Here is a 27,247-nt window from a genome sequence, read left to right as displayed (position 1 = left end):
GGACAGCAGCAACTTGCCTGAAAATCAGACTCATTCAGACTGGATTAAAATACCAAATGTGAGATAAAGGCTGTTTTAACTGAATTTCACCACTAAATCACACACATGAACTCAGCCATTTCCAAATTCCATATTATACTCAATGCAGTGAGTTGCTACATCATTTCTTCTGCGTATTGCAAAAGTCAGACATGTATGCTGCCACCCCCTAGTGTGAGCACACTACATGTTCAGCATCTGCTTAGGACATGCTGACTTTAAAGGCATTCTACTCCTGTGGTTCACCACCTGGTGGTTTACTTCTTTAACCTCCTCTTAGTGCTGTGTGGGAGTGTACGGCTGTGCTTGACTGACAGCTTCATTTTACAAAACTGTGTCACATCTGGATGTGTGTTTTTTAAAACGTCTTTGTGAAGTTTATGCTATACATACAGAATACAGACATAATACAAAATGCAACATTTTAAAAAGTCAATTCCAAAATTCTAAAAATGTGACTTGTGTGTATCATGTACCATAAACACTACATGTAGGCTGGATAAAAAAAGAACAATGAGTGGAATGGGGGCAAAATGTAAACCTCAAAACTTGTGTATACGTCAGACACGCTTCTCACTGTCTCAGGTCAAATCTTGTCATTCCTGGAGTTATTGACAATCAACCTAATCTGTTAATTATGTGTGAGGACATCCATAAACTTTAAAGATATAGCTGTAATCAGTCTTTCAGTTTTCATACATGTTGCATACATAAATGACTCACTTGCAATGAAGTGTTAAGACAGCTTACAACCTCCACATTAATTAACTTTAATAAAAGTGTTAATTGGAGGTCTGATCACTCAAATTATAACAATGATTGATTCTATTTAAAGAGAAGACTGCATGGATGGGCTCCAAAACGTTGCACAGGAACAGGCTGTGAAGCCTCTTATTAGCCTGGTTTCCAGCAGGAAGAACCAAGCAGGGTTAATCAGGGCTCTCTCATTACTCAGGGTATCAGAGAGCTGTCCTTAACTATCTAACTATCCTAACTATTTGTTTTTTGTTTGTGTCCAAGAGTTTAAATCAAGGCAATGGACTCAAGGTTTTTTTTGAAGATGTTTCGTCACTCCCCCCGAGTGGCTTCTTCAGTTCAGCACTGACTATGACCTGGATTAATGAGAGTTCAGTTTGCAGTTTAGCAAATAAATACATAAAATCTGTTACTCTTTGACAACAAACCCTTTGAAGTGGCCCAGACTTTGTTGAGTCTAGGATGGTCCTCCAGTTGTTAATGATCTCATCAATTTTCCTTTCATAATGTCAATGATGTGAAGAGACGTGTATTTAAATCCTTTTAAAAACAGAAGACAGAAGTGTTTCTAAAAAAAGATAAAAAAAATAATGCACTGTAATTATTAATTAATGTTATTTGAAATGTTCAAAAAAAACTTTTATTCCCCTCATTTAGCACAGTGGTTAAAATAATAATTAAAAACAGCCGTTCATCTCCATTCTCAATTACCACTATTTAAACAGCACTTTCCCTACACTGACCTTAGATAGACCCCACGCTCATTTCCCTCCATAACGTTACATAATTACAGCAAATATCAGTGGTTTTAATCCTGTTCAATATTTAGGCTAAACCATTAGACTCTGAGGGGATTTGTCTCGTGTTTCTGCTGAAGGAGTTTCTGGCCCTCATGACTGGGTCGGAGTTTTAGAGGAAGAAGCCCGTGTCAGGCAGATGGAGCACGGATCTGACACATAAAGTGTATCTGTGGTAAACCTCACAGGGAGGTTTTACTTGGTGTGTGGGCACTTGACATTAAGGAAATGTATTGCGCTTCAAGGTGGTTTTGTACCCAAAAATTTGACAAAAATAAAGTTTAGTCAGAAAGTTACCTCTAAATCCTGTCTTTATCTTGACTCTTCTTGCTGCTCTGGTGCCAACCTGGTAGGCTGTGAAGAGGGAAGCAAATAATCTGAAGTGTCATTAAGAAAGTTTGGCTAATTTAATTAGATCTTGTTTCCAGTGACAAGACTCTCATCAGCTGTCGGATAACTATTTACACTGAAGTAATTGATGCTTGATGGAGAAAGGAGACAGAAAGTAGACTTCAGTGCACCCACGGTCACAGTTTGATCACGGTGTATGTGAGCTGATACTAACAGCACCAAGACAAATACATTCAACATTCAACATTGTTTTTATTGTTACTGCATCTTTTTTTTCAAGGATCAGAGTAAATATTTGCTGCTTTTAGCCACTGAAATCCAGACAAAAAATCAATACAAACCAAATTTTTTTCCGAAGTCGTTGCACCACTTAGAGAAGCCATAGACGGCTAAAACTACAGGATTTGACTTACAGCAGGATGGAAAGTTTTTCAAACTGCAATAAACGGATTTCCAGTGTGTCTCTCAAAGTGTCCTGTATGTTGTCACATAGCTCCATATGTCCCAGTTAAGCCGACACCCAGAGGTCTCCAGACTTTGCTACCTCTCTGCCATGACTTCTCCATCTCCTCCAAAATACATTTAAGTTGTTTTCATCTCCTTACTTTTGAAAATAGAGAGAATTTCAAACAGTTGGGTCATCCATTATTCAGTAGCTACCTGTCTACTTTCACTCTTCACTCTGGTCCTGTTTGAGTTAAAAGGGATGGGACTTAAAAGAAGAAGGATGGGGTGCTGGAATGTCAGGCATGAAAACTGGCAGGGAGCTTTGAGGAGTCAAGGTATGAGAAGAGATGAGGGAAGAGAGAGTGAGACAGATTAATGGACAGACAGACAGGCAGACGACTGATGGGCTGCAAGGATTACAGAGTGCAGGCATCCGGTGGTACAAAAGCTTGGGGTCAGATGTTGTGATAAGTATTGGGTCAGAAGTTGTCAACAGAGGGAGAAACAGAGCGATGGAGGGGCTGCAGGACATCAGAAAAAATAAGATGACAGCTAGGGTGGATGTTAGCCAGTGTGAGCCAGTGAGAAAAAACTCACACACTGACCTTCACAAAAATTTAATTTTACTGTTTGACTGCCATTAATGAAGATTTGATTGGCTACAAATGTGCCTGGTCAGATTAGTCTGTTGCAGTGAAGAGCACCAAGTACAAGTTAATGGGGATGAATCAGGAAAGAAAACCATAGAGGAAATCAATAATACTCCTGCTGAAGCTTTACTAAGTAATTCCAAAAGTTATCTCAAAGTTCAAAGTAGCCATTCTCGCACAACAGCAGAGGACATTTGTTTGGTCTGAAGTTTGACACCAATAAGTGAAATACCACTGAATGGATTTTTGCCTACAACCACTCTTTCTGCTCTCCCTATCCATCTCCAAACACATCACATTAAAAATTAACCCTGCTCAGAAATCAAAAACCACATTGCTAGTAACTGGGTCATCCATACAACTAAGCAAGTTTATTTTTCTTTTCTTTTGTGTTTTTTTATTATTTCTTATTATTATTATTATTTCTTTTTCTTGTGAAAGCAATAGCGAACAATTTACAAACCAATTTTTGCTAACCTGGTTTGCTTGAACGATTAGTCCAATATCCAAAATAATAATATGCATGTTACAAATCCAAATGTAAATTCTATATTCTTTCTCATTACACTGTGCTCCCCAGACTTCAAATACAGTATTTGACATTGTGATGTGCAGGTATCACATCACGGCATCACACGTTTGCAGTCAGGGCTGTAGCCAAGGTTTGAGTGAAGTCTGCTGTTTTAATTTGTGTCGAAATCTATCTAAAATATTCTGTTTTAACTTTTCTCCGCTCTGTGGTGCTTTTTTTTCTGAAAATTTTATCTATTATAAACATGTTTATACCAAGGCAGGTTTTTCTTACTAGTGTGTATTTATAAATAAGTAAAATACCAGGAAATAAACATTAAATACATCCTCAAAATACTAAGATACATGCGCATGTAATTTCCAAATTTCTATTTTATTTTTATGTGCCTACTTAATGTCCCTTTGTCTATTTGTTGTTAATTCAGCAATGTTGCTTTATGTGAAACACTAGCTTACCTATGCCTGAAATAAAATTCCTAATGACAATTGCCTCACTCAAGTTGCAAGGGTGCTGTCTGGAAAGAGCTTCGCAATCATCACCCTACCTGGCAAATCACACACAAACACCCCTAATAAAGTTAAATGCTAATTGTGGTGTCCTATTTTAGTTTGATATATTGCTGCCATGTTGAGTTGGTGCGTAACTATCCATCCATCCATCCATTCATCCATCCATCTTCAAACTGTATCTAGGACCAGGTTGCGTGGGCAGCAGTCTTAGCAGACACCAAGACTTCCCTCTCCCTGGACACATTTTCCAGCTCTTGCATGGGAATCTGAGGCGTTCCCTGACCACCCAAGAGACATAGCCTATCCACCACGTCCTCCCGGGGTCTCCTCCCTGTTGGACATGCCCAGAACTCCTCCCAAGTGAGGTGTCCAGAAGGCATACAAAACAGATGCCCGTGCCACCTTCAGCTGTGTCCTCTCGATGTAAAGGAGCAGCGGCTGTACTCCGGGCTCCTCTCAAGTGACTGAGCTCTTCTTGCCCTATTCCAACCACCACCCTTTGAAGGAAACTCTTTTCACCCACTTTCACGATCTCATTCTTTCAGTCACTAACCAAGCTCATGACCATAGGTGACAGTAGGAACGTAGATTGACCAGTAAGTTGAGAGCTTTGCCTTTCGGCTCAGCTCCTTCTTCACCACAACAGAGTGGTATACATTATGCACGTTACTGCAGAAGCTGCACCAATCTGCTTGTCAATCTTCTGTTCCATCTTTACCTAACTCATGAACGAGAGACCCTGGGATACACAAAAATGCTACCTAAATATGAAGTAGTGTCTTATATTTTCAAATACACTAAAATCCAATTTTCAATGCACAGACTTTAACAAGACAAATCAATAAGTGAATCACAGCTAAGTAGACAACAGTTTCAAATTTGATCTAATTCTCAGTGTCCCCTCCTGTGTGCAACCATAATATACACTCAGCTCAGTTGTGGGTGAGGAAGTGTGGAAGGTGAATCTCAGTGGTGCACATTTGAATTGATTTCCACTGCATCCACTGTGAAATGGAATCAAACTGGCATTTGGATCAGTGTAAGGTTACCCCATTACTCTGTTGATACTCTGCATGACTTCTTTAAACTCTCTCTCAGGCTGCCGCCCAGTTTGAGACAAAGTGATGCAGCTTCTGTTTAAGGAAACATTGCATCATCTAAAAGGTTGTCTCTGAGAAACTTTCAAGGATACGTGTAGCGGTTTCTACCTCCTCTCTCTCTCTCTCTCTCTCTCTCTCTGTGTCTCGTGTTCTTCTGGGATGTGCAGGTGTTGATTACAGACTAATCAGATGTTTAGATGTGTTCTCATTTCTTGCAGCTGAGTAGAGTCAAGCCAAATGCGTGGCAAAGAAGGAAAAACGTGAGTGAGTGTGTGGGCGAAAGACAGAGACAAAGAATGGGGGCAGTGAAAGGCTTTAGTCATACAGTCAGGATGCCAGCAAATAATTAAAACAATCCTAAAAGATGCCAAGAGGAACAGGGAGCGAGGGATGCTGTGCTGTGAAGCAGGAGTAAATTGCTTTTCTTCCTGTTAATTACAGGGTGATGGTTTTCAACTGATGCAAAGAGGTGCTATTTTGCACCTTATTATGATAATAACTTTTTTGTGCTGTGTAGTGTTACTCAAGCTTGGAAATTTTATGAAACTGATGTCAAACTCAGCGGTGTCACTCTGTGTGTATATGTAAGTATGCACTCTTGTGTCTTCTTGTGCATCAGTGTGTCAGAGGAGTGTCGCTGCACACTCCTCTGTGTTCCTGCCAAACAGTGACAAAGCCAAACATTCATTTTCATCTCTCAGTGTCAGGCCACCATCACTCTGCGCACGCTGCACCGCTGCTGCTAAGTCGCTGCAGTGGGTCTTTGTTCGGTGTACTCTGTGGAGCGTCTGCAGTTGTTGAGTGGAGCTGGCAGGGAGCCCCCTCCAGACTCTACCTGGCTTGCGGCAAACAATAGTCAGCAGGCTGAAGAGAGCACAAAAAGGCTTTATTTGAGGTTGTGTAAAGGCCAGGCGTAGGGTGAATGTGCATATTTAATTACACTCTTGCCTAAGGCTTGTTTTAAAGGTACTTTTTTTGTTTTAAAGTTTTTTCCTGTGAGAATTAATGGAAAAATTCTTGATCCATTTAATGTTTATTGAAATTGTACCCTTAGCAGAGCAAAGACATGCCGCTCTGGACAAATCGCTTGCATGGTTTTATTTTTTTTTTCTCTGTCAGTCTTTACATACCTCTCTTCTTCAACTCATTGCTATATGTATAATTAATGACTGATCAACCAGATGCTAATGTTCCTATTCCCATTCCCATTTCTTAGAATTGATACTTTCCAGTGATTGCAAATGAAACGCTTTTTTTTAAACATGCGTGCACATGAGGCACAGCACTGCGCTTACCTTAATTGAAACACGTTGACACCTTTTCCTCCGAGTTCACCTGCTTCAGTCAGTAGTGTGTACACAGAGACATAAGCACTTCTGCATCTCTGTGACAGCTGATTGATGCAACACGTGCCAGCGTTTGCTTTTCTCTTTCTTGGCAGCTCTGCCACATTTATTTCCTCCATATAGGCCTGCTGCACTGTGCTGATACAGAGCAGAAATATGAACAGGTGTGACATGGGTAATTTGTCCACATGGCCTTGAGCAGTGGTCGGCCAAAACTAGGCAGCTCAGCTCAGTTAAAAGTTGAAATCCAGCCCAGAGCGGCTGACCAAGGTCTGAGTAGGTGATCCCGAAGGATTCTTTAAGCTACCTATATTCTTTGTTTTCAGTCTCACTGTTTTTGAGAAAAAATAAATAAATAACAGCATAGGATTTTATTATATTAGGTCAGAAGTTATGCAAATGTTCTGACTAAAGTTTGACTAAATAAGTGGAAAGCAGTAGATGCCCTCACTTCAGCTTAGTGATGTGTTTTCAAAGTGAAACGCAGCATTTCATTTCTTTTTCTGCCTGGCACCTCCTGCAGTGAGTAACTGGCCCTTTGGGTATAAGAGTGATGCAGGAATGAGTTCTAAAATGTAGAAATCCAATAGCATTTTACCCATTTTTCTTTTTAAGTCAGCATTTTTTTTCTTTCTGTGTTTTCTCTTTTTCTTTTACAAGCTTAAAATAAAGTCTGCAGTCAACAAAAGCACACATTTTGTTCCACATAAGCAATTACCCCTGTGATTATTTTTTCAAAAAGTGGATTCAAAGCATTCGGTGTCATTTAGACTTTTGTACTGGTGGAGAGGTAAAGTGGGTGTTGGTGGTGAGGCAGCTGATGGCATGTTTTTTTTTTGTTTTCTTGTTTTTTTCTGGCAATCATACCAACCAATAACATACCATTTTGTTTGCCCTGTTTTTTGTTTGCCTATTTTCTGCAGTAATCTAAAAAAATACATTTAAAAAAATGGATTTCAGGCATAGGTTGTCATACAAAAATGCTGCTGCTTTAGAACACTTTCAGAAAAGATAAAGGTAAATAGAGAAGAGAAGAAAGACAAAAGTAGTAAAAGCAATAAAAATAATTCTATCAATCAAATATAACATTGTTCTCTAAAACTCGTCTTTTTAACTTGTGTGTTGTTTTCAGGTCAAATATTTAAAACTTTTTATTAAACAGCATATCATCTGTGGTCTGACTCAGCTAGAAAGGTCGTGTAATGGGGCAATGGGTCACAAAGACACACGCATGCACACACACTTTCACAGAATCAAACAGTATTGTACATAAATACAAAACATAATAACTATACTTCTTGAATTTACTCAAAGTGCAGTTTCATATAAATGAGGTCTATTGACCAATATAAAATTGTAGACTCAGAACACAGAACACAGAATTGGGTAATTATATTATATCCTTTTTAAACTGACTGGGTCAATTGTGACCAAAGGGTTAAATAAATGTAAGATTTAATTATTTATTTAATTAAATATTCAGAATATATATATTCAAAATATATTGATTAAAAAGATTCTGTACATTTAAGTGGCTACAATATAAATCCGATAAAAAAAAAACATGACATTGATATTTTAGAGACTCTAATACTACACACCATTAATTAGATAATGCTAAATAATCAGGAGAGTACAGACCAAATTGCTTTAGATCTTGTGATACTTTATGATTAAGATGTCATAAAGACCTCAGCTCTCAGTAATTTATACATTTTATGTATAATGTAGAAGAAAAGTTTAATCTATAAAAAACACTAAGGTAGCAAGTTTATGATCAGCAAAGTTTGTTAAAGGAAGCACATCATCTGGAGTATCAGTGAATGTGTGTTATACATGACGAGATTGTGTTGTTAGTTGTCATTCAGCCTTTGTTATATGTATATGCTACCATTTGTGGTCTATTATCTTGTTCACTTCAGGTAGCCATCATTAAGAACAACTTGATGTCAGGCTGAAGCCCTGACATCTGTTTACTTGTCTGAGGATATAGAAATAATTTGAAGATGCATGCTGTAGCCGCAGCAGGTAGAATTAATGCAGATTCATACATCCAGTTTCAGTAGTGCTCTCACAGCGTTGATTGTGGACACTGCAGGCATTGCTGTGTTTTATTTTTTTCCCCTGCTTCCTCAGTGAGGCCCAAAAAATCTGAATAAAAATGGTTGCTGCAATGTACATAATGGTGATGTAACCTTTTTAAACTCTTTTGAAACACCTCACTAATGTGTAGACAAGCACAGAAGGTCAATTGCTGTTAGATCCCAGTGCCATCTCTGAAGATTTAAGGGTGCCCATGCTGGGCAAGCTGTGAATGTGAAAATGCAAATGAACATAATCCACTTAAAAACAGAGACTTTTGACTGCACATACAGCTGTGTCAGTTCTTAACACTACCCTGATGTTGTAAAATACAAAAAGCTCAGAGTCCTCACATAATGAGCGAAGACACGAGTGTCACTGTAATCACTTTGAGATCATTGTGAGAGTTGGTTTCTGGCATTGACCTTTGTAGGTGTGTACAAGACGAGCCAGTGCAGGACTCAACCATGGAAGCATGGCCAAACGAATTCACGGAGGAGTCAGAGATTGCCGAAGGGAGAGAATTTGTTTTTATTACACACTTATTCACAGCTCCAGTCTCATGCACCCCCGTCTTATCTCCATCCTTGATGCCTTTTTCTTATCTCGGCCTCCCCGCTCTGCCCCTCTTTCTCTTGTCCTCCTTTCACATTACTATCCACAAATTTGGATGAAGTGTACAGTTGTAACAGCCACCCACAGGTCGGCACAGTCCTCTGTACTTTTACCACGTCCCTTGATTGATGTTCTCATATCTATTGCTCACACACTCAGCAGCTCTCAGACAGAAACAAACTATTAGCATTGGCTCTGTGCCGTCTCCATTCTCTCAGTATGTTAGACTCCAATCAGTAGAAGATCTTGCTGGCAAGAGAGAGAGAAGAAAGTGATAGAGAGACAGATAAAGACAGTACGATAAAGTAAGAGCCAGGACAGAGAGACTGATAAAGTGAGAGACATGGGCAAAGTGAGAGATATGCATAATAGCTTTTCCTGTTATATGCCGTTATTGAGCGTACATTCGCCAAATTTGCAGTGCACTGCAGAAAACTGAAAATGGGGTGCAGAGACACCCAACATAGCAAGTCTAAGCTCTTATGGAGTGCTTGTGGCATGTGTATGGATCTGTAAAGGCAGATCTGCAAAAAGAGTTTGCATAAAACTTACTCGTATTATAAATCCCATGGGGTGACCAAACAAAAGAAAGGTGCGTGTCCTTTTCTTGTCTTTATATACAAATGTGTCAGTCCATTTTATATATTAAAATTGAATGTGTTTCCCTTTGCCACAGATGTTTCACATCATTATGCTTTAAAGACCCGCAGATGCACCTGGGAATCACACAGCGAGCCAACGTTATTTGACACTGATCTTTGTCTCATTATGCATCCTTTACTTACTGTTGGGCATTTTAATCAGGGAAAGAGAAGTCTACCTTGCAGCCTTTCTTGCACCCCTACCTGTACTCATTATGCACCTTTGAACAACATAATATGAAATAATGTCTGCAACACTTGCGTGGGTGAACTTTGACAGCGAAAGAACGGATGTTCTTACCCAATTTTATTTGATTATGGAAGTCCAAAAACAAAGTTAAGTATTATATAATGATGATGAAGTAACACAGTTATATAAAGACCTAAGCACTAAAATATTCTTCACTTACATCTATAAGTTACATAAATCTTTCTTTGACCCCTAAAAGCATCCTGCAACTCCCGGAGGTTGAGCGCCATTATTCCACAACTCCAAAGCAATTTACTTCTTAAAGTCAGTGAACGCCTGACCTGACCAGCCGACCCAGATTGTTATGGATGTTTTGTGAAACTTAATGATGCACATTCAGAGAGAGAGAGGGGGAGAGACCATGAATATCCATCACGCCCTCTGTAAAACCCACACAGGCACAGCAGGAAAACAGGCTCTGCTTTAAAAGGGGGAGACGGATGCATTCAGCATATGCTATGGGAGCTTTGTGCTGAGACTTACCTGATCTGTAAGCATGCATATAATATCACAGCAAATAGTGGAGAAAAAAGTTTGAAGGGATGTGTAGCTGCTGAGGAGGCAGCCGTAAAAGTTGGCAATGTGTTTAGCATGCTGTGAATTAATGCTGGTAAATCAAGCTTAGTTTGGGTGCAGGATAAGGTCATGGTCATGATGATACATTTCTCACCTGACGTTAGGTATCCTCCCCAGTTGTTTAATGTCCTTTTGGGCTCTCAGAGGAGGGCCCCACTGGCTAATGCATCAGGGTTATATCAGATGGTTCATTAAACCTTAAAATAATTGGCCACTTATGCAGAGAGATAAAGATAGGAATGGTCTAAGTAAAGATGGTGTTAAGTTGCAGTAAGGGGAAACCCTCTCAATATCTTAATCTAATCTATGTACATGGAAGTCCAAAGCATAAACAGACAGTTAACCCTTGGGTCAAATATAGAACTAGATGGCTTGTGGTACTCTACGGCTTGTGACAGCGTGATGGAATGGCGTCCTTCACAGTTGAGCTGTAACTTTCATTATAAGCGGATGCACAATGATTCCTGCAGTGTTTTGTTTTGTTTTGTTTTTGTGGTGTATAAGCTCATAATGAGGTCTGTAGATGTTCTAAAGTACGTTGGCTACACTTGGAAAAAAAAAAGAAGACATGGCTGTTGAGCACCAGAAGCTGAAGGTCTTATTTTTGAAATCCAAACACTAATGGATAAAAGACAGACTGCAGGAAAAAAGGGAACATTCCACTTATATAAAAGCTGACATTGCGTGATAGACAGCTATATATACAGTTCCCCTGACAATCAATGGACATAAGAATATGCACTATAATCTACTAAAATTGATTGTGCTCATGTATATACAAATGTATTGACACAAAGAAAGGAATTACAATGTCAAAGGTGGAAAATGACCTTACTATATTACTCTGAAGAGGTGCCAACAGCACATTTCACTGGAGTGAAAACAAACAAGAGAAATAATCAGCATTTATGCAAAGAGCTTTCCTTTACGGTGCTCCCTACCCGGCTTTTATCATCTCGCTAAATTAGTTCTTACCGCAAATTGTATGCCACCCACACCTGCTATTGACACACAATTGCAGATGCACACGTATGCCAGCATTTTGTTCCTGATGTAACTGGATTACAGGTGGGCGGTAAGCCTCTTCCTTCTTCCTGCTCCCGATGCTTTTGAGTTGTCTGCGAAAGATGAGGAATGAGGCTCAGATCAGAGTTATCTGTCATCTTTTTCAAACATTCAGAAGTGAGAACTGAAAACACATTATTTAATCTAAAATATTTATTAAGACTCTTTTTTGTGTTTTAACAATTCCCTCTGCGGGATCAATAAAGTCACACTATTGTGTGAATATGTGTGTGGCCCTGTATCACCTCTATAGCGACACTTTGACAGTCGGACAAATGCAGCGGACTGCTGCCATCCACGGCCAGGTCCCTCTGTGTCCTCTTCCAGCCAAGAGCAATCCCTTACCAAACACATTGTACACAAACACACACTGACGGGGCGCTGATGCCAGCTATAGCAGCTCAGAGTAGCCCCTGGGGCTAAAACTCTGCAGTCCAGTGGAAACAGCAATATTACGGCCACCTCTCTCTAACATTGGGGTCACAGTGTGAGCCTCATGATACTGCACTTCTGCAACTCAAGTGAAAATCTGGACAAATCACCTTCTGTCCTGAGAGTTATTTCACAATAAAAGAGGAAGAAGGTATTGCTTATATAGGCCACTTCTGCTTTACAAAATTTACCTTATTGCTTGCTTTTGTACTTTTAAATTGTGTGTATTGCAGTTAAATGAAGACATGTGTGAGCATTGTGTTTCTGCGCTGTCTCATTTGTTGACTGATTTGTTTGGGTCTTCTCTGTTTTTGGAGATAAACACGTTGAGCCAGATATGAATATTCCTAATGGCTTTTTAATGTCTTTCTAATTTGCCCTTTAAAGGGCTCTAATGGACTGTCCCCGTGTTTGCACAGAGAGGAGGAGAAGCAGAGTATCTGACTCATTTAGTGGTTACCTTTGAGTCTGTACTAAAGCAGACAGGAGCATTATGCTCCTTCAGAACTTTATCTGTAGGAAGACACATAATGCCCCTCATCATAATACCCCTCATATTCCAACAGTCTGCGTGGCAGCACATTACTGAGTGACACTTACTCCTCGACCCATTCTTTGTAGAAGTTGATGTCTTATACTTTCCCCTGACAACCACTGGGATCTATCTTCATCTTGAGAAAAAGTTTGCAGTTTGTTGCTGTCAGTCAGGTGAATAAGGCAGGAATTTAGGCACAGCCATAAATACTCATGGTCTAGAGTGTTGCCTGGGTAGAGGATCACTCCTCTTGTCAGCTTTCCATGCTAAATCTTCTTTTCCCCTGTAGCTGTCACATTAGGTCTATGTGTGGGCCTTTAGAGTATGAGCCTTTTCCAGGCTGTCCACCAGCAGCACTCCCATTGCATCCCAAAAAACAGAACCTATAGTTTGTGGACTAGTGGCTAATACAAACACAAATACACAAAGTTTTTGTTCTCAACAATGCTTAAAGAGACATAAATGATAAAATCAAATCACAAAAAAAGACATCAAAAACAAAACTATGTCAGCCAATGTGTCTCCTGAGTTTAGGCCACACGCTCTAAGCAAAATCCACAAATATACCAGCAGGTGTTTATATTTGGAGCAGAAAAGTGCATGCTTACCGGCCAGAGTTTATTACTGAAGGTGGAGGATGTGTAGCGTGTGATCCACACTGTTTAGAAAGACCTCCTGTGGTGTTCTGTGGTGCTCCTTGGTAGTCTCATTTTACAGCTCAATGTGCTCCTTGAATCTGCAAATTGCATATGCATGTACTGAGAGTTCCTTTCCACCTTAGGCCACTGTAACTCAGCATGCAGTTCCAGCTGACATGTAAGATTATAACAAAATAATATCCCATAATATGCAATTCTGCTAGTAAGACTGCAAAGATGCTTAGAAGACAGTATCTAATACACCAAAAGTTTGTTTTATCCATGGAGTGTATGTGTGTGTGTGTGTCACTGTGCTGCTGATGTAACACAGGGACCACAGTGTGTCTCTGATAGTGTAGTCAGGGATGGGAGGAGTGAGACATATGGAGGTTAATAACCTGTGAACCTCTGCTATATGTGGAGGATGTATGAATTATGTGGAACCTCTGTATGTGTGTGTGTGTAAAATAGAGAGAGATGGAAAGAGTCCATGCACAGTGACATATATACGTTATATTATTAAGAGTGCGTTTAACCTTGCAAGGAAGCGTCTTTTGTTACAGTAAAACACATGTGCTGGTTAACAGCAGTAATCACTGGCAGGGGAAAGTGTATGTGAGCGAGAGTGAGGGGGGGAAAGGTGTGAGCAGAGGTTGATTGCAAAGCCATTTCCCAAGGCTTTGTCGCGCTCTGTTAGCTGAAGAGCTCCATTTCAAAGACAATTTGTCTACTGCCGAGCACTTTGGCAAAGTGCGGCCTTGTGGTGAAGAAAGTCTTGTGTGTCTGCGAGTGTGTGTGTGTTTGATAAACTTTTACCAGTCTGTGTGTGCTTTTTTGTGTGTGCATAAATGATGATTCACAAGACCAATGCTTTTATATATATGTGTGTGTATGTGTGTGAAGGCAAGCAGCGCAAAGCTCTCAAATCAATCACATATGATGTTAACACAGATGCAAGCCTTTTCCAATCACCATCTAGGAGCCATCAGTGGCCGACTGAGTGGCCACATTAGCAAGGTCATGATCCGCTCCTACTCAAGGCGATGCCAGCTTGGCTGCTCACCCACTAGAGTTTTGGAGAGGTTCTCTATCATCTTTTGTTTTCAGTCACTAACCCCAGCTACCTATGACCCACCTGGTCATAGGTGAGGGTACGAATCCACCTGCATCATCACTTTAAGCGACAAACCTTTCAATTGAATTTCACAAAAGAGACAAGTGAAACTCAATGTTCTTCTATGTTTGACCACAGCGTGCAAAAAAGGACCTCTCTGTTCATTTCAGGACACACACACAGAACATATCCACAGATTTACAATAGAGAAGGTTTTTGTAATCACAAGTTTGGGATTCAGCAGTCGTACAGTGTCTGTCTGTGTTTGGCATCTAAAAATACACATTAGGAGGTTTGCCTTTTTTATGAGTATGTATTTCATGTGCATGCTTACAAAGTCTCAACTTCTTCTTCTTCTTCTAATTTTCTTTCAGGTACGCAGTTCTGCAAGACCCAGCAGGCTGGCTGAGTGTGAACCCAGTCAGGGGAACTGTCAACACCTCAGCCTCACTGGACCGAGAGTCTCCTTATGTTCATGACAATAAATACACAGCTCTCTTCATTGCTACAGATAACGGTGAGTTGCTGTCAAAGCTGGTGCTTAAAACTTACTTTACACATTGTAAGTGTGTTCATAAGTGTGTTTTAAGAGTATACTACTATGCAGGTCCAGTGTGCTCTCTCAGAGTGTGCAGAATCATTGAAGCAAACATGGAAAAGCAGAATGGAAAGCACTGGTGAAAATGACTCACCCTGTCTGTTGACTTCACCTGGCCACAGTGAAACTATCGTCTCATGGTGACAAAGGGATGCCCTAAGTGGCATTGCGTCTGTCGGACCATATGGTCCGACAGACACAATATAGTTGGCTGGCAGTGTCAGTGGTGCTGCTGTTCTGAGAGTTTCTAAGGCTCAGATAAAAGTATCGAAAGCCCTGGCGTACCTTTCTTTTTTCTCTTTGCTTCTCTTTCTGTCTCATCATCTCTGTGTGTGTCTCTGTCTCTTTGTCCTTCTCTCTCTGTCTCTCTTCCTCTCCCTATCAATCCATCTGGTCTCCTGTGCTTAGGAGATTCTGACAGATCCATTAGAGGAACTGAGGGATTCTATTAGTTGGCAGCAGAATAGCACTGTTGTGCTGGGGAATTCGGCAGCCTTAGAAAGATGAGCGTTGAAAGAGGAGTAATGATGGGGCAGGAGGAGAAGGTGGAAGGGGGTGGAAGGGTCAAGGGAAGAAGAGAAAGGAAGGGGCAGGAGAGGAGATAACAAGAAAAAGATATAGAGCTGGTGAAATGGGTGAGGAAGAGATGAAGAGTAAGAGAAATGGAGAGTAGACAAAGCAGCGAGACAAACGGTAATGTAAGCTGTTGGAGCAGCAGGATAAGAAGATGCTTTCATATGATTTATATTATATTGCTTGAGTTTTCCAGATACTGGGTGTTAGTTTTATACTGTATAGAATCTGAAAGTTTAATAAGTTCACTTTATTTCTCAATTATGCGTTGAGAGCTTTTAGAAATGTTTTTGTGGCAGTGAAGACTGTGGTTATTAAAAATGAAATCTATTGCTTCCACATTGTGGAAGTTCACTTTTTTCTTTAAAACGGTTAATCTTTGAGTTATTTACTCATTTTGTTGGTCAGCATATACAGCTGTGCTAATCTCACCAAGCTACTATGAGCTTCAAGGAAACAAAGTTAGAAGAAACATTGACTATCATATGTTGTTAACATCACCAACTGAACCCGTTGGTGATGTTAGCAAAATTTAAAGGGTAGCAGTGTAAGTGTTTTAAATATGGGTCAGTCCCAATCTTGTGTGATCAAATAGGAAATGTACTCTTGGTCAGTGTTTCGCATGGGTAGCATAAGATAGACTGTACCTCCTGGTTAACAGCATACGGGGAGGTCAGCTGGAACAGGCCTTTTAGGCAGGAGCAGATGGTGAATGATAGAGTGAGCATACAACAGGGAAAGAATGGAGTCAAGAACAAAGTGAGGTGTGGACAGAAATAGGACAATAGAAAAGATAAGAAGAGAGAAAGAGAGAGAGAGACATGATTTGGGGTATTAACAAGGTGGCAGAGTAATGATAATGTTGATGCTAAGGTCAGAGGTCTTTTCAGCTGGACAATTAGCAGCAGTGAGTGTGGAGTTCAGAGGCTACACTCTGTTGCTATAGTAATCAATTGCATTTGCACAAGAGGCAGACAGCCATTTGTCACTCTGTGATGTGTGTGAAGGTGTAGACTTGAATGAATATGTGATGGTCATAGCATGTGTGCCCATGTGCATCTTTGTGTTTCTTTACATGTGCAGTCTCTCACAGTGTGTACACACTGTATACCTCCTCGCATCATTTCAGAAGGGATACAGACAAGTTTTGCCTGTGCAGTATTACCTAGCAGGATGACAGAGCAGCACAATATTGTTTTATGTGATGCTGTTCTAACCTGAGCACAGGGCTTGATGGGCTGTTTATTTAAACTCTCATCAGAGGCTGCTGGTTTTGCACGCCAGCAAATTCTCTTCTGCTTGCTGATTCCCCACTGGGATGCCAGCTGTTTGCCTATCTTTCCCCCTTCTTCTTCCTTCACATCAGTTTTTGAATTCAACGTTGGCGAATCCTTCTGTTCGTGTATGGGCGCATTAAAGTTTTGTGTGTTCATCTTGGTTTTTTAATGTCTTTGTCCTAGTACATGAAGAGGCTCAGAGGCTCTCTGGCCTCTCCCTCTGTATCCACTCACTGCTGTGTGTTGTGGTTCAGTGTTTCCTCCTGCTCCTCATTTAAATGTTAAACCGCCTCCTGGTGGGAGCCATTTGTCATTGGGAAGCATGAATACATTATCAAAGCCCAAGTCATCAGGGGAACAGGGCTAGTGCACACACATACACACACACATCATCCTCAGTGTCTTATGCCACCGAACCTGCTATTAAATACTCTTATATTTTGCACTAAGGAGCTGAGGAGTGTTTTGTTTGAGCACATGGACGCACAGTGAAGAGACCTCTATTCAGATTTAGAGCTGAGGGTGTGTGTGTGTGTCAGTCTGTCTGTATCACAGCCAGACAACCTCTACATAGTCAAAGAGCTTTGTTAATTACAGGAATATTAAGTATTACACACACATACACGCAGTCAGACTTAGCATTGTGATAAGTCTCTCCATTCATCACAGTCGCATCACATCCGCTCTGGTTTAAATCAAAAGCAGGAGAGGGGAAGCTGAATTTTAATGGGTGACAGAACAAAACTCTTTGATATGGTTGTAGAATTGTATGTGAGTGAAGCATGTGTATATCGGTCCATCTTTCTCTGACAGGTCCACATAATAGGTTTATCATGAAAAGTAAAAGAGGGACAGTGCTGACGGGCTGTTAGTTCTCCCATTGTGCGCGTGCAGGCGCGCCTTTTTTGTGTCTCTACATGTGTTCATTTTCACGTGTGATAGGTGTGCTGCTGTGCTGCCTCATTGCAAAACTAAGTGCTGGGAACCAGTGTGCAGCGCATTGTTGTAATGGGTTGAGTAATTTTCCTGTTTCAGCCAGCACAGAACCAATAGTTTTACTACTAAGCGTCTGTCATGTCAGGAACGCTTGCAGTGAGGCAGCCTGGCAGGCTAAATGCAGTTAGATAGACTCATGTTGTGTCTTTAGCCAGCTACGATCAAGGCTGCCTCTAACTACAGCAGGATAATAATAAAGCATGATGAGCTAGTGTGTCAGCTCATTGCACAGGGCCTGACATCCCCAGGCCATCAATCGAGAGAACAGAACTGACAATAGCAGTCAGTTTGACGATTGTGGAGGACAACTGTCTGCATTTGTAGAGACTTTCAGTTCTCAGGCTCCAGCCTTTTAATATATAATGAACCCCCACTAAATCCTAATTTAGTTATAATTTAGTGATGAATTATTGTTTGAATAATAGGGGGTTTGGGAATGAGCTGTGATTAGCTGCATCGGTTAGCTTCTACAAACTGCTTTAAAAGTAACTCAAAGTTACCCAAATCATTATGAAATCACTGTCAGCGAATACAGAAACAATACGAAGCTTAAGGCTTTCATTCGTGACCATTTTTAACCAAATACTGACCTGAGAATATAAGAATAAGTGTTAGCAAAAGAAACACACTAGCACTTGCTTCGTTCTCCAGGTTGCTTCTAACAGGAAACAGGAGGTTGGTCCGCAGTAGACAACCGGGGAGTGACAATCACAATGCCAAAGGTTCCGCTTATCATTATAACTTATAACTAAATAATTCATTCATATTCACACTGGCATACCATTTATCAATGCAAAATAATTATCTTATTACTTGTTAAAGTGTTACAGCACTGTTAAAGTAACAACAAAATAAACTTTTTACCTATTATTTGATTCTCAAAATACCAAATGTGGTTTCACATATTTGGGTGCACCACATGCAGATGCAGTGAATACTAGAAATCAGCCATTGACTGCCTGCAACGAGTCTGGAAAAAAGAGCCATTATATAGCCAAAAGGACAGCAGCCAAAGAGCAGACTGCATCTAATAGAATTGTAAATATAGTAACAGGAGGTTCTGTGTCAAGGAGACAAAAAGAGAAAGAGAAGAATGAAGGAAAATGAGACAAGCTCAAGAGAGGAGACAGGGAGACAAGTGAAAGGTGAAAATTAAAAACATGACAGGACAAAGAAATGAAGTGAATGTTTTTTAGAGGATAAAGAAGAAGATGTGAAGCTTCATCAGACAGAATTGGACTGAACACTGGGTTATAGAATCAGGTAGTGTTTACGCACCTCCTTCTTGTCTTGTCTCCATCTATCTATCTCTTGTAAATCCCTTTATGGAGACAGCCACAGAGCCAAGCAGGTTAACTACCTTACTGAAATGCGTTCTTGTCCAGCCAATCAATTATGACCCTATGTAGCAAGAGGCAAAGGTGATGCCAGCAGGAGGGAATAGTGCAGGGTGGGGAATCAAGACATCTTGAACCAAGATAATGGTAATGTAATGGATAAAGCACAGAAGATCGTGGCTCAACTCTGTCTTGCCTTCTGTTTCCTCCCCTGTCTGGCTGCGCTGCCTCATTAACCCCAAATACTCATGGTGTCCTTCTCACTTTAGCGCTTTGGTAGAACCCCCCCTGACCTTCTTTTTTTTTTTTTCCTGTCCCCCTCTGACTGCCTCCATCTCTTTTATTTTCTCAACTTGTAGCGGAACCTCTTGGGGAAGTCGCCACCTTGTAAACAGGCTCACGTTGTGCCTGTGATTAAAGAATGCCTTTGTTCAGCTTTGCCAGGGAGGGAACGTCAGCTGTTGTCAGGCTCTGCATCTCTTGTGTCCTTGGAATACTGATTCATCTACTGATCAGAAGTTATGGCTGCGCCTGGCTCTCTTAAACAAATGTGCCTCTGCCCACTCAGCAAGACGGCTCGGGTCTGAGCACAGAGACACCAGGCTACATATTTTATAAAACCTAAAACGACTGCTAATGCTGAGTATATTCAATGTGATTAAAAATTTAAAAAGTGCCTTTACACACAGCGCATCTCTGTCAGGGATTGGTTGTAGTTTTAATGACAGAGATCCAAATGAAATGGATGTAGTGGAGATGGAGAGCGATAGATAATGAAAGATGATGGGCTCAGGTTGATGGAGCACATCTGTCAGTTTATCTGGAAAGCATATCATTAGACCAACATAGAAAATCTGTCAGAGGCTAAGTTTCTGATGAAAAATGTGTGTCGGTGTGTGTTTATCTATCTGGGTAGGATGGGAGTGTGCTGTGCAGGGGTTTGAGGGTGTTTTAATTACAGTGCCACCTCAACACCTTCTGCATTAGAATCTGTACACTGCTCACTTATCTTTGTTGAATTCCCGTCCTCCTCTGGTCTCTACATACATCTACAAAGCACTGTGTTTTATGTGGTATTTCTCTTGACATCTTCTGGTCCTTGCTGCTGGGTTTGACCCGTAAAATAATTATAAAGGATTGGTGATATGTCACCATGAAATGGTCCCATTAACACTTGCTAACATGTGATCTGCAGCTAAATACAATATGTGGTTAATTATGTTGGATCCATTAAGCTTTGCACTTACACCTGCTATTAACTTTTTTATGTACTTTATATATTTCAGTCGTAGTTGGTTAGATTTAGGTAACAAACATACTTGACAAAGTATGTGTTGATTTTAAACAGCAAATAGTAATAATCAGGTAACATGGAGGAGGCCAATGATGTTGCAGATGTTGCCAAAACATCATCAATAATCGTGATAGCTAAACCTCAAAATAAAATATTAAAACATAATATATATAATATAATAAAATATTTTGAGGTTTAGCTATCACGATTATTTATATTTACATATGTGCAACTTCTGCTGTTGCTTCCAGTATATCCTGTGAACTGAAACCAAATTAACTTGGCAGAAAATTGGAAAATGTCCCATCTTGCTGGAATACAAAGTCTTCATTTTTGAACATGGAAGTAATTTGTGTTTAGAAGAAGCTAGGAAGCAAACTGAACTTTTCAAACAGTCTTATTTAAGTGCTGTGAATAACTAACCCTCTGTTAAGTTTATTTTTTATTTCGATCTGGATCTGAAGACACAGTTTTCTTTTGATCTGGCAGCTCATCACAGAAAAAAATCCTTTGCAGTGTTTTTGTGGGAACAGACCAAAACAAGAACCCTCACACAGAGGGCAATTTTGGTGTTTAATTAGCACGAAAAGAGCTTGCAGTGTAAGCCCACTTTAAGCTGTATCTATACCCTCCTTCTCCAATCACTCGGTATAATAGCGAGCAACTGATAACCCAAACTCTATTCAGAAAGTAATTTGCCAGACTAGCAGCGATGCACCTGTCCCCGGCACCGCTTCTCTCCCTGAAGTCATCTCTCTTAATGACTTGTGCCTATTGTAATTGGTTCTGGCTGGTTTCATTTACAGTTCTGATCAGCCAATCAGATTAGCAGAGTGTCATGTGATAGTGTTTGCCGAAGCCCTGAGGAGACTGATGAGTGATGGGACAGAATGAAGTGGGTTATCTGAAGGGAGTTTTAACAAGGTCTGGGACATAAACAGTGAGAAGACAGATAGAGAAGCACTGGGAAAAAAACAACAGATAGGATTTCTATATCCTTTATAGAGAGAGCACTGAATACCTGCAGTTTCCATAAAATGCACAGGCCATAGGAAATCATATATCAGTGTAAATCCATTCATAGTTCATGATTCTTTTCTAAATTATGATCAGAGCAGTTCTTCCTCTATCTACATGTTGGAGGACAAGGACAATGAACTCCCACATTCTACATTCAGCTCATGATGTTTAATAAATATTTAAGCAAGATTCACAATTCAAGTAACAAGTGTGTCAAGTCAAGTCATGTCAGAAACTTAGATCCACAAAGGCTGTTTTAATTTGTTCATCTTGAGATTAAAATTATAATTGCTTAAAGACACTTGCTTTAAAATACTCCATAAAAACAGATTAAAGAAAGGTTGTCTTACATTTATGTTGAAAGAATCTGACTTGCCTAATGATTTTTTACATAGGCTCATCTTTGAGTTGGTAAAGTGTAGACAATCAAAAAAGTTCACCAGCCACATAGTTCTGCTAAGGACACATATGGACTTTCAGTCATCTGACATTATTTTATATTTGCATTAATGGAGTATATGATCACAGTCCTAAAGTCCTACTACAGAGGTGGGTGGGGGCTCCTGGGTTTCTGGCTTATTTATAACTTACATTTTTGTGCGGTTAACTTTTGTTTGTAGCATAAAAGAAGCTAGACTGGTTAAGGTTAGGCATTAAAGAAAGGGTAAGCGATTGGCAAACAAATTCATAAAATTACACACATTTTACAAGGAAAACCGCTCACAGGCAGTCACTATTTTCGACAAGTCCCCACCCCCATGAACACATAGAGATGCAGCTGGAGAACTTGGCAGTTGATTCGACAAACTGACTGATCTGAGATTACATCTTGCTCTCAAAAGTAGATATCACCAGTGGAATAAGTACTGTAACATGTTAGTATATAAAACTCATTCCCTGTTGTCACAAAAAAGTCTGCTTATTTATAGAGCTCCAAACTATTTGTACCAGGCTGTAAAGTTGCTCATTTTTACATAAAAGTCTATGGGGATTGATTCAAGCCCCCAGAGGCTGTGATGAAAACTGTTTTTGACATCTCCACATGGGTGTTATTTCTCAGCCCTGGAGGCAGACATCCGGGGAGCCATGGCAGTCACCTCCCCGGATGCTGATCAGTTTCAAAAGGGGATAGCTTGAACCCTTATGTGTGATCTTGTGATCAGATATTTCTTGTGAGCCTTCTTAATAGAAATATTTCACTATGTTTTTTTCCCCCCTTAAACAGACAGTGGCTAAAAATTAAACCAATGTGGAAATAGAAGGACCTCAAACCCATTGTTTGGAGGTGTTAATAATGTGTGTAGTTGTTATTTTTGGTGTATCACTGTGTATAGTTTGTCTGTATAGCAGCTGCAGGAACATACAGTGTATTGTCCTCTTAAACAACCACAAGCAAGTTGGAGCTCGCAGCAAAAGGAAAATAGGCATTTCAGTGTGACAGCTACAGACCTTAACATAATGTGTCCTGATTGCGGCCCGTTGCGGCTGAATAGATTTGTGTAGTGGTTTGAACAAGAGTCGGGAAGCTGCTGCTGCTGCTGCAGATGAAGAGGAATGAGAAGATGCAGTAGTGCATGTGTGGGTTATAGTTCGGCGTTGTTCAGGTGGTAATAAAGAGTTAGATTTTTTCCTGTTTTGCTGGAAGACACTGTAAAGTGATGGGAAAAGATTTAACCAGATTTAGTTGGAATTTTTCAACAGAGTAGACACTTCATATAATCACATAATTTTCAATATCAGCCCTCTCCGAAGCTGCCAGGCCCTGCTCTCATCTCCTCCCTTTCCCATTTTTGTCTTTCCCTTCATTTATCTTTCCTCATTCTCCTCTATTACCATGCTGTATAGTCCACCTGTGAATTAGTCTTCCTGACTGTTTAGCTCCAGTGTGATATATTGTGACATTTTCCAATGAGCCATTCCTCATATAGGAGCCCATGCTTCTGGCGTCCTCTACTTCCTGCATGTTGTTATTTCATTTTTCTCATCATCCACTTTTATGTGGCAGAGGGAAAATAATAATCACAATAACGATGCTGAATATTTTTAGCCAAGGGCATGCACACGCTAGTTGTTGTACCTGTAGCCGTCCTGGCATGCGATGGCTTCTCTAATGAGAAAAAGAAATGTAGCCAGATAAGAAAAGTCTTGTTTCAGCTTTGTCCTTGACAAACAAGTGGAACCTTTTTTTTTCTATCCTGCAAATTCACTGGTGACCACTGGACTTGCCAAATTATTTCACAGTAAGAAGACTTGATCAATTGTATGCCTTTGCCAAAAATGAAAATGGTACTGTATGGCTGTACTCTCCCCACATCCCCCACTTTCAAATGTGTTGTGCTCCCTGTCCTCACTACCTCTTATAAAATTTCATCGGTACAACACAATTTCCCCCAAGAGGAAGAAGTGCAAACAGATTGTGGATTTTATACTCAAAATAGCATGCAGGGGCAGAAATTGGTACATTTCAAACTGCTGCTGGTCACAACAACGGTTTTCATTGCTTTTATACAACAGTGGGGAAGAAATAGTCAGACAACAGAAATGAAAAAAATAAAGTGATAACAACAGAAAGTGACAGTCAGACAGAAAAAAAGACCATTAGCCTAAAGCCAAAGTGTTTCAAAAGAGTGTTTAGGGGGGAGAAGAAGATAGAGAGATATGAAGAGAAGCCAAAGGAAGAGAGAGAAAGAAAGTTTGTTGCCTGTAGCTGTGGATTAGCCCTGACGGCCCCAGGAGTCAATCAGTCTGCTTGCCCCTCTCATCTCTGGGCAGACAGGAGAATAACAGGGCTGTCTACCTGCCAGCCAGCGGCAGGTGAAGGTGGAGGTGTGGGGAGCAGAGGGTGGACGATGGAGCAAAGAAGCAAAGCCTAAAGGAAGCAGTTCATAATTCCCTCCCTGCATCCAGACATACAGTACGATGCAAAGGCTGCTGCAAGCTGTTAATATGAAAATATTGATGCATAGCAGCAAGTAATTACTTAAAACCAGAAAGAAATCATGTTAAAAGTGGCCGATGTGTTGTAGAGTTGGAGTCGTGTGCCTTAAGTGACTGCTAGGCATTGCTCTTTTTAATATTGAAGACTTTTCTTTGATTGGAACAATTAAGCCTAATCACATTTACTAATTGGTGTAATTCCTGCTCTGAAACCAATTTATTAAAACCGATATCCACTTGTGTAAAGTTAATTTTAGATTTGCACTGTTTTCAGTGAAAATAATACATCATTAATGATCTAATTTGTACAAAAACATTTGAATAAGTTTTATTTAGCTTATTCAAAACTTTCTATCCCTGCAACCTAATTAAACCTTAAACAAAGAAGAGGAGTCTGTGGAATAATGAATAATAATATCTGCATTCAGATGCTGAAATGAAAATAACAGCTTTACATTAAACATATGGCACATATATACAGGCACATGTTATCCACCGCTGGATATGTATCAGGTAGCGATGCCAGGTATTGATGAAAGTTTACATCCATTATCCTTAACCAACAATAGACCTGTGCTAGCTCAAAGCACCATCACTACACTAGCCAGCTCAATAAATAATTCCATCAAGCCAGAAGAAGCCCAGTTAGAATCAGACTCATATGGCAGTGCATTTTAATGCAACTTTTAAAGGACTTATCAGCATACTACTGAGCTGCCATGAATACTACTCATTTGCTGTGGCCGTTGTTTCATTACCCACGGACACCCATCAAGGCAGACAATGTGACAGTTTTGAAGCAACAAAATAATTGTCAAAGTCTCTCTAAGCACAGTTCTTATCTTATTATTTATAGGAAGAGAGTTTGAAACGACTCACACACAGCCTCCTGTCCTCATTTCACACCAGGCTGCAGTTTTCTCTGCAGTCTCAGAATTTGCACTGCTGTTATTTTTACATGGACATTGAAGCCTTGGTTAAGTACTCAGAAACTCTCTGCTGCCAGCTGCCAGTGTACAACATGAGAGTGTAGGCTTTTACACTTAGAAGTTCATTACCCTGAATAAGCTCTTCTCCTTCTTTAATATCACCTGCTTGTTTTTATTGCCTAAAACACGCAGAGGCGGATGTTAACATTGAAACTGAAAAGATCCATGAATGACCTGTCTCCTTCAGGAACTTGTAGCGTAACTTTTGTGACAAAGCGGTGTGAGGTAGAGGCCAGCAGACGTGCTCCATTGAAGCTGAAGCAGGCTGATGATGACACAGAGATGATGCAACAGGGACGAGGAGGAGTGGGAGAAGAGCAGAGGAATATAGAGTGATTAGGAGCTGGGAGTAATCATTTAGGAAGACAAACAGCTTCATTTAAAGTTAGCCAAGCACAAAGACGCCCTCTCCCACTACAAATGGGTTGAAATTTGCATCTTTTCACTGAAGAGGGGATCCGAGCCCCCGTCCTCACTCTCTTGATGCCGCGTCTCGAGTGATAATAGATTATCTAGGGTCTCGCCTGAAGAGCTGCTGTCTTTGATTTGCTTTTGAACACATTTTCTGTCTGCTTTTGCCGAAGTAATTCCTCTTCGCTTTTGATCTGCTGCTGATATTGTCACAGCCATACTTATCTACAGTGTGTGTATAAGGGCTGTTTGCTGTTTTGTTTCATTCCTTGACTGCAGTCATTTCACGATTATTAAACACTAGGAATGCCAAACTCACTCACTGCCATTTCATTTGATTTCTCACAATCTCTCACTATCACACATCTCACGATGGTTTTACAGCCCAGAATGAAATTAAAGTTTTGAGCTTAGCAATCGGATCATGATGATTATCTGCTAAACACTCTCAGCAGTTGTAGATAGGATTCCTTTGCAGAGTGCCATAATGGAATTTAAGGCAGAAAATGTTTAACTTTAGGTAAATATCATGCATTCTCTTGTGTCTTCTGGTTGGCTTGGTTGTTAGTATTTTTTGAAGGATGTGCTGTCTGTGCTGAGAGTATCAGCTGACCCAGTGCACGCAGGTTGGCAGGTGTGAGGCAGGGAGCAAGAGTGGATGGGTAGGAGTCTATATGTGCATTTGGATTATTATCCTACACAGCTGACACCAACTCATGCCTTTAAAGGTTTCACTATGCTTGACATACACATAGTAAATATTTAGCACTTGGAATCTTGCCCTACCAGAGAAATTAAGCAGGGAATGGCAGTCCAAAGTTGTAAAGCTTTGAATATATCACATGTTATAAAGATGTTCATTGGGCTGCAGAGCATCAGTACTTGAAAATCAGTCAGGCTATATAATAATAAATGTCTTTAACAGTATATACTGATCCAGCTTTTGCTTGAAGAGATCAGCTGGCTTCCTCTGGCTCAGAGTAGCCAGTCAGATGGGAGTATACGTTCTATACCACAGAGAGGTTTTGTATGCAGCACACACAACACTTAAACACAGTAACAATGGTATTCTGTAAGGCCAGTGGCTGGCAGTGTGCATGAGGTAAACATTTTTTAACCTTTTGGCATGATATGTAGAAATCTGCGGCATCTCGGGTGGCACAGTGGTGCAGTGATTAGCACTGCTGCCTGACAGCAAGTTGCTCCTGGTTTATACCTGTTGGTTAGAGGAGGCCTTTCTGTGTGAAGTTCACACATTCTCCCTGTACTTGTGTAAGGTTTCTGTGGGTGGATGTATGGAAAACTAGATCCAATCTTTAAAGTAGAACAACAACTGATCA

General features: G+C 40.3%; 1 protein-coding gene across 1 annotated transcript in view; it reads left to right on the top strand.

The window, feature by feature from the left end:
* Nucleotides 1–27,247, top strand: part of cdh13 (cadherin 13, H-cadherin (heart)) — a 269,402-nt gene that overhangs the window by 228,192 nt on the left and 13,963 nt on the right. The window contains exon 12 of the mRNA XM_028407949.1: nucleotides 14,850–14,992. Within this exon, the coding sequence (XP_028263750.1) occupies nucleotides 14,850–14,992 (143 nt within the window). The remainder of the gene's footprint in view (nucleotides 1–14,849; nucleotides 14,993–27,247) is intronic.

The sequence above is a fragment of the Parambassis ranga genome, chromosome 6 (assembly GCF_900634625.1).
Source record: "Parambassis ranga chromosome 6, fParRan2.1, whole genome shotgun sequence".
Classification (NCBI taxonomy): domain Eukaryota; kingdom Metazoa; phylum Chordata; class Actinopteri; family Ambassidae; genus Parambassis; species Parambassis ranga.
The sequence above is the reverse complement of the archived record's forward strand: the minus strand, read 5'-3'. Positions and strand labels throughout refer to the sequence as shown.